Source organism: Trichechus manatus, unplaced genomic scaffold (assembly GCF_000243295.1).
Source record: "Trichechus manatus latirostris isolate Lorelei unplaced genomic scaffold, TriManLat1.0 scaffold00254, whole genome shotgun sequence".
In the NCBI taxonomy this organism is placed as follows: domain Eukaryota; kingdom Metazoa; phylum Chordata; class Mammalia; order Sirenia; family Trichechidae; genus Trichechus; species Trichechus manatus.
This window is the reverse complement of record NW_004444190.1, coordinates 583,434-592,181: the sequence shown is the minus strand read 5'-3', so window position 1 is coordinate 592,181 and position 8,748 is coordinate 583,434. Positions and strand designations below refer to the sequence as shown.

The 8,748-nt window shown below is 41.3% G+C and overlaps 1 protein-coding gene across 5 annotated transcripts in view; it reads right to left on the bottom strand.

Moving 5' to 3' along the window:
• IRF2 (interferon regulatory factor 2) overlaps positions 1 to 8,748 on the bottom strand; it is a 152,209-nt gene that overhangs the window by 37,189 nt on the left and 106,272 nt on the right. For all 5 annotated transcript variants that reach the window (XM_023724671.1, XM_023724673.1, XM_023724672.1 and 2 more), the window contains one exon: positions 411 to 510. In XM_023724671.1, the coding sequence (XP_023580439.1) occupies positions 411 to 510 (100 nt within the window). The remainder of the gene's footprint in view (positions 1 to 410; positions 511 to 8,748) is intronic.

Sequence of the window (8,748 nt, the reverse complement as noted above, 5' to 3'; positions counted from 1 at the left end):
CATGTTGTGGGGTTGTTAACCAATGTCATAAAACAATATGTGTACTACTGTTTCATGAGAAACTATTTGTTCTGTAAGCCTTCACCTGAAGTACAATTTAAAAAAAAAAAAAAAAAAAAAAAAACAGACAAAAGTGCCTGTGTCTAGCTCCATAAAACAAAGCAAGACTAATGGGGCACAGCAGCCCAGGGAAAAGGACTAGAAGGCGGGAGGGGACAGGAAAGCTGGCAAAAAGGAACCCAAGGTTGAGAAGGGACAGTGTTGACATGTCATGGGGTTGTTAACCATTGTCATAAACAATATGTGTACTGTTTAATGAGAAACTATTTGTTCTGTAAACCTTCATCTAAAGTACAATTAAAAAAAAAAAAAGTGACTGTGTCTATAAACACTGCAAGGGGTTGTAATACCTGTATGGATTGCCCAGTTTCTAAAGAGTGGAGCATCTTTTTCCACATCCCATCCATGTCTAGCTGCATGCATCCAGGGGATCTGAAAAATCTTCTTTTCCTGAAAAAAAAAAAAAGTAAACAAGAACTACAGCCATGAGTTTTGGTCCATAATTGAAGAGGGTTCCTGAGTTCTAATTAGTAAGATTCCCCACTAAGCATCACTGGGTTTGCTGACTGTCTACAGTAAAATCTACCGTAAACCAAATCCACTCCCCCACTGGGACTCAACTCTTGACAGTCTACCTAGGGAGAGATCCAGAGTCCGTGGAGTCTGGCAGAGTAGGGATATATTCCAAGGTCCATTATCTGCACCTCTTCTCTTTTATAGGACCATAGATAACTGACAGCAGACCAAAACTATTAGTGCCTATTTTTACAGTTTATTCCCATCATTTGGTAAACAGAAACTCCAGCTGCCTTGGGTAAATTGAAAATTACATAACTTTCCAAAATAACACTAATTTGTACTGCTAAAGGGAAGTCTGAGGTGTCTGAAGGCACTGTCTCAGAGACCAAACATTAAAATCTGCTTGGTGTTTTCAACAGAAGTAAATGATTTCTAATGTACTAATTCCTATATGTCTGCTGCCCTGCATGCAACAACAAGAAGCGCAAACAAAGATGCATAAATTACATGGAAATGACACTCCTTTTCTGGAGAAAAGTCCCTCAATACAATTCTTAGATCAGACCATCTCTGTCTCTCATAGAGCAGGAGATGTAACTCAGATTGGCTTAAACTAATCTGGCAAACACATGATTAGAAACTAATGCTCTGGAAACAAAAGTTATACTCATAATACAACTACATATGTGAAACCTGGTTCAAGCAGCCTTCTAACTGGTACTGAAGCAGTTACTAACGTCCCTGTGGCACTTTGCATTTGACTAAAACAGGTTCACATGGGTGCTAGTTTTGTTTCTTGAAACAACCTAATGAGCTAAGTACATGTTATTATTTCCATTTTACAGATGAGGAAGTTGAGGAACGTAATTATTTAGCCAAGGGGCTTATGGTGATAAGTGTCTAGATTCAAACCCAAGGTAACAGATCCCACGTTCACTTACTTAAGCACATCAACTTATCTCCCAACACATCTGGGTGGACCATGAGAATCACTGGGGGAGCTTTTAGATTTAGAAGAACCCCTGTCCTATGGCAGACCTGTTGATTTAGAAACTGTGGGGCATAAGGACCAAGAAACTTTTTTTTTTTTTTAATAGTAGTTGTAGTAATTTCTAGGTATGGGGACTCTTCCACAATAGGCTGGTGAAGGGAAGAAAATGTCAGTAGGGATTTTCCACCACTTTGGTCTCACACAATGAAACATGGAAAGGGTCTTGACTGTCTCAAAAGGGGACCAGTGCCTCTCCCCAGAACCAATCACAAAGCCTGAACTAAAAATACTTCAGAACATCTGAGTTTCCCAAAAACTGTTAAAAGGGAAAATTCTACTGTATTTAAAAGTAGATTAATAAAGAACTGAAAGCAAGAGACTGTTTCATAAACTACTCCTTGTTCATTCTACATCACCCAAAGAGACAGCAAGGTTTCAGGTTAGCCATTTTTAAAAGGGCAGTGATCAGAAATGAGCTGGGTAAAATTTTATTTTTTAATGTAGACAGATAAAAATTAGAGAGAATTGCTTGATATAGCTTCCTGACGTTCACATAAAAATGAAAAAGAATTTTTCTGAAGTACACCCTCAGGAAAAAACTCTTCCTGAAATGCACACTCAGAATCTAAATGAAAACTTTAAGCTTGAAAAATAGACCCTTAAAGAATGTGCTGTTGTACTTTTTGCTCAGTCCAAGGAAGAGTGGTATGGCACAATCTGAAATCAGGTTCACATGACACAAAGTTGATTCCTATCAGGTAGATCTGTTAAAGAACTTACATGTGCACACGTGTGCGCGCGTGCGCACACACACACACACACACACACTCACACTACCACCAAACCTAGTCTCATAGAAACTGCCCAAATCATGAGATCACAAAGCCATGTCTGAGCTTAGCAATATCTACTATGAATCCTCATGGAAGCACTCAGGGTATAAAGTATCTACAAATAAAATGAAAAATAATACTGTTATTCAGTAGAAATGTGGAAAGGTACTAAAATATCTACAAATCCATCTTCTTCCAATTATCTCTTACATGTGGTGCTGCCTCCCTAGGGCTAATCATAAAACACGTGCCCTAAAACTCGATGAAATAAATTTTCTTAAAAACATTTGTTGAGGAGTTACAAAATAGTGGAATGGGGAACTCAAAGGTCCCATCCCTCCAGAGAAACACACAAAAAAAAAACTGGAAATATTGCCAGAATCAACTTTGTTGGGATTCTGGAAAATAGTCAAAGCTTTACAGCACTCAAGCAAACAATTATGAAAAAGGTGACTGAAACACAGTTAAAGAGCTTTGTGGCATTTTAACTTACTTTTTTCCCACCTCCACTTTCCCCAGCGTGGTAAAGGTCTTAAAGACCACAGTCTGAATTCCCAGGTGGGTTCCTGCTTCAAGAGGGAGTACAGCAGACCTTATTTTTAAATAATTGTGTTTGTCTGTTTTGACCTGTTTGGGCGCTCCCTGAAAAACTAACACAAACGGCTTGCCTTTATTTTGCCTAACTCAGAACACTCTAAGGTCAAAGAAGTGGCTACAAAAAGGGATTTCTCAAAAAACATTGAAAAGCAAGTGAACTAGACACTGCCACCTGGGCAAAGGATATCAGTTGGGGCAAATAATATAGATGCCAAAAAGCCTGGGAAAAAAAGTTGGGGCATGAGACATTTTAGGGAGTAGGGGTTTTGAAAAGTTTCCACATATTTCTGGGGCATATGCTCAGAAAAGACTTGAGAAGACTCCAGATTCTTACTGGCTGACCTTCAAGCTCTATGTAAGTAGTTAGTGAAGGCAAAGGCAGACTTGGAAACAATCCAGCTGAGTACCAAAGGCATGCCCCAACCTACACACAGAGCCCAGTTGTTAAAACTGGGAGATTTGTTTTTTTCTTTTTCTTTTTTTGGCTCCAGGTGTTTCAGAAAAATCTCTGGCAAAACACGAGCTGACCACTAAGCTAAGAGAATAGACTTCAGTAACCCTAACAAAGAATACAGTCATTATAAAAATAGTTCAGAAGTGTTACTAAACAAACAAACAACTAAAACCCACAACAAGCAGCAACAACCAACCATGGAGCTAGAGGGAGAATTTGATTTCCATAGTTACCACATTATAATATTCAAAATGTACAGTTTTAAATAAACAATTACAAAGCATTCAAAGAAATATGAAGGCACAGCCTACTCACAAGAAAAATAAACAGGCAGAAACTGTCACTGAGGAAGCATAGATATTGGACTTACTAGACAAAGACTTTAAACATGCTGAAAGAGCTAAATGAAATCATGGACAAAGAATTAGAGGAAACCAAGAGAACAATGTCTCACCCAATAGAGATAGTTATTATAAAAAGGAACCAAATATAAATTCTGGGGCTGAGATGAAAAATTCACTAGAATGGTTCCAGAGTGAGGAGATAGAAGATTCTAAGAATGATCAAACATGAAGATAGGTCAATTGAAATGATCCAGTCGAAGCAGAAAGAAACAACAATGGAGAAAAATGAATACAGTCTAAAAGACCCGTGGTACACCATTAAGCATACATACACAAAATGGGAGTCCCAGAAGGAGAGGGAGTAGAGAAAGAAACAGAAAGAATATTTGAAGAAATATGGCCAAAAACTTCCCACATTTGATGGAAAGAAAACAAATCTACACATCCAAAAAACAACAAACTCAAAGTGATCCACACAGAGACATATTATATTAAAACTGTCAAAAGACAATCTTGAAAGCAGCAAGAGAAAAGCAACTTGTCATGTGTAAGAGATCTTCAATAATGTTAACAGCCGATTTCTCATCAGAAATTATGGAAGCAAGTGGAGATGGAGTCAAGACGGCAGACTAGTCAAACATCCTAAGCCATCCTGCTGCAACAATGATCTGAAAAACCAAGTAGAACAGATACAGACATCAATCCTGGAACCTGAACCTTAAACGAAGGGATAAAGTATTAGGTCGGAAGTCACTGAGGAAAACAAGAAACTGACAGAAAATGGCGAAGGAGTAGAGATACAGAGTGGAGCTTCCCAGTCAAATGGCATGACACAGTGCGACTATCTGTGAATAAAGCCAACAGCCCCACACGAAGAACGCAGAAAGACATCTTCACAGAACTCCCAGTAGGAGATAGAGGTATGGCACAGACACAGCCAGAGCTAAGTAAGACCACGTTTGCTCACTGCAGCTCAAGGAGGAGCTCAGACTCTATCATGCAGTAACCACAGGAGCATGGTCCTACAACCCCCATCCGTCTGGTGAATAGCAGCAAGAACCACTCCATTCTGGAACCCTCAACTGCCGGGACCACAGTACCAATCCACCCTATTTCCCTCTTCCATCTAGCTCCCTCTGGCCCTGCCTTCGCCACTCCCCCCGCCTCTCTCCTTCACCCCACAAGGTGGACCCCAGAACCTTCCCTGCCAGTTCCGATCTCACCCAGCTGCACTCCGCAGCCCCGAGTGGAACAAGCCCAGACCAGAGACCCCTCCTTGCCTGCTCCAGCCCCACCCTGCCTCCTTCCACCGCCAAGAACAGAACTGGCTAGGACCACAGACACTTCCGGTTGGCTCCAGACCTGCCCTACCACAGCCCCGAGTGGAACAAGCCAGGCCCTCAGATCCCCCACCCCACTGGCTCCGGCCTACCTTGCTGTGCGCCGCAGCCCAAGCAGAACTGGCCATATCCACATACCGGACCCCACCCCTCTGACTACGGTCCTTGGCCCTGAGCCTGAGTCACACGCAGACAAACGACACATCTCCACCCCTACCACCCCTGTTGGACTGGCCTTGCTGCATCCTAGGTGAACAACTGGCCCTGCCACCCAGACAAGGTGGTGAGAACTATTGTGTCTACAGATAAGAAAGCAACAAAGCATGCCCAGCTCGCCTGCCCAGACATAACCAAACAGAACACAAAAGCAGGATGAAACAAACAAATCTATAAACAACAAATAAAGAAAATAATAACTGATTGTCTGAGACAGCAGACAATATCAAAATTTATTTTTTAAAAAGTACAAAATGGTTCCAGTAAATGACTAAAACAAAGTACCAGATGACTTTCCAGCAGAAGAAAAGACACTGGAACTACCTGATAGAGAATTCGAAAGTCTAAGATTCAAAAATCCTCTAAGATGTTAGGAAACATGTCAAGGAAAACACACACAAAACTAAGCAAAAAATAGACAAAATGATGGAAAACACAGACAAAATCAAGGAAAACAGAAGAATATAGGAAAATAATACAAGAAAAAATATCGAAACAAATAAACAATTGGAAATCATACAAAAACAGCAATTAGAAATCCAAAAGATAAACAACAAAATTTCAGAAATGGACAATGCAAAAGAAGGTTTAAGGAGCAAGTTTGAAACAAAGGAAGATAAATCAGCAAAATTTAAGACAAATCCATGGATGCCACTTTCTTTGAGGAAAAAACAGAGAAAAGAATGAAGAAAAATAAGGAAAATCTGAGAACAATGTGGGATACAATCAAGAGCAAAAATCTGTGCATGATAGGAGTCCCAAATGGGGACAAAATGGAAAACAATGAGAGGATGTTGAGAGCAGCTGGAAAAAATGAGAAGTCACATGCAAAGGGGAAACAATAAGACAAAGCACTGATTACGTGGCAAAAACCATGAAGACGAGATGGTAATGGGATGATATACATAAAACCTTGAAAGAAAAAATTACCAACCAAGAATAATATATCATGTAAAACTCTCTCAAATATGATGGTGAAACTAGGGCATTTCCAGATAAACAGAAATTAGGAGAATCTGTAAACACCAAATTAAATTTACAAGAATTATTAAAGAGAGTCCTTTGGTTAGAGAAGCAACAACATGGGACAACAATCTGAATCTGAATCTAGGACACGGGTCAATATCAGCCAGATACTGAACTCTCAAGGATAAAATGTAACTAAAAGATTTAAAACCAGGAACTACAGACATCAATCTGTAAATGACAACAATGTCAGAACAATAAAAGGCGAAAAACATGGTTTAAGTACAGAACTTTCAAATGGAAAAGGAAGTCAAGGAGATATCAAGTAATAAAAAACTGGTTCACACTTAGGAAGATATGGGTAAATTTCAAGGAAACAACAAATAAATTCAACTAACTTATTCGCCAAAATACAGAAAAACAAAGTCTCAATAAACAAAAAATCTACAATAAAAAAGAAATGAGAGGGACTTCCGGCAAAATGGTGCTCTGGGCAGAAGCACCACGCCGTCCCTCCATAGCAAAGATCCGAACAACTAAGCCGAACAGAGAAAACAACAATCCTGAAACCCTAAAACATCAAATGAAGAGATAAAGAGCTCAGCCAAGCACCAAACAGAGTGAGAAAACTAACAGAGAACGGAGAGCGAGGAGAGATTCATGCAGAGGTCCCCTATCAGCTAACGCAGTACAGATCTGCCATCTTGGACTCCTATCGGAGACCAGCAAACAGGGGGTAAGAGAAAGCACCTTCAAGGAGTTTCCAGTGGGAGACAAAACAACCAGTAATTTGCGATATCCGCTTTCCCACCCCCCAGCCTTCCTCACCCCAACTTGGCCTCCTCTGCTTTCTGCAGCCACAATCTCTTGTCCAGGAAGCACCAGCTGCTTGGATTCCACCCAACTGAACAGGCCGGCTCTCTGAGTGCCATTTTGTTGGCTGCTGGTGTTGCTTTTTTCCGCTTACCTTGATTTCTTCCTTACCTCTCACCACCTCCTCCTCCTTTTGCTCAAATACCTGGATCCGTGCGCCATCTTTGCTTCTCCCTAAGGGGCTGCAGAGCTCCGGTAATTTGTGATATACGCTTTCCCACCCCTCACCCCTCTTCACCCACACTCGGCCCCCTCTGCTTCCCGCGGACACAGTCTCTTGTCTGGGAAACACTGGCTGCTGGGATTCCACCAGCCCACAAGAGCTGGCTCTCTGAGTGCCATTTGTTGGCTGCTGGTGTTGCTTTTTTTCCTGCATCTTTTGATTTCTTCCTTACCTGTCACCACCTCCCCATCCTTTCGATCAAATACCTGGCTCCGTGCGTCATCTTTGCTTCTTCCTGAGGGGCTGCAGAGCTCCATTCGACTGTGGAGCTGCTTCCCAGTCTGGGCTGCCGTGCTGCTGGGATCCCAGGACTTTTGTTCGTTTGTTTGTTTTGAATTGTTTGTTTTCTTTTCTTTTTCTTATGCTGGGAGCCTGTTATGGCCAGGCAGTGCTGTGTGGCTTGGAAACTACCCCCTCGACTTGCACAGACGTGCAGAGGGATCCCTGAGAGCATTTCTTTTTTTGTTGGTATTTTTTTTCTTTTCCTTTGGGGGCGTTTCTTGTTCTCTTTCTATTTTTAATATATTTTGTTTTCTTTTCCCTCTTTTTCCCTTTTCGTCTTACTTCATTACTCACTTTCTCATCTCTCCATATCTTCCCTCTCTTTGTGTTCCCTGAATACCTGGCATTGTATACCTCTACGCCTTCTAGCCAGACTGTACTACAACACCTGAGAACAACTTCCCCAGACCTTATAGCCGCATCGGTGGGATCCCTGGGAACACTGCTGTTCTATAAAGTTTCCGATTTTTATTTATTCATTCTTTTCTTTTTTTCTTCCTCTTCCCCTTTTTGTTTTTCTACATTTCATAGTCTCTCATCTCTCCACTCCAACGGCAAGCTCTTCTAGCATTCTTTTTTGTATGTTTGTAAATTTTTGGCTCCTATTCCTCTCCCCTATCTCCCATATCCATCTTAGCTCCACAATAACAATCTCCCTGCTACATCCTGCCTACCTGCACCTGCACCTGCACCACCAAGCAGCATAGGCACGGCCTACTGGAACCTGCCCTGCACTGATTACCGAACCGCTCTGGTGGCTGTAGTTAGCGCCACAAACAACCTGTCCCAGTAACTCCTCTTCAGCTAGACCTGCCCTGACGTACCATATCTGAGTTACTGACCCTCCCAATTACGGAAGTAGGTGAAAAGTATTGTGCCCACAGATGAGCAAACAACAAAGAACACACAACCCCCCTGCTCAGACATAGCCAAATGATAAAACAAAAAAAAAAAGGACAAAACAAACAAATCTACAATCAATAAACGAGAAAAATAACTACTAAATACCCCGAAGACAGCAGACAATATCAAAACATTTACAAAAACAGG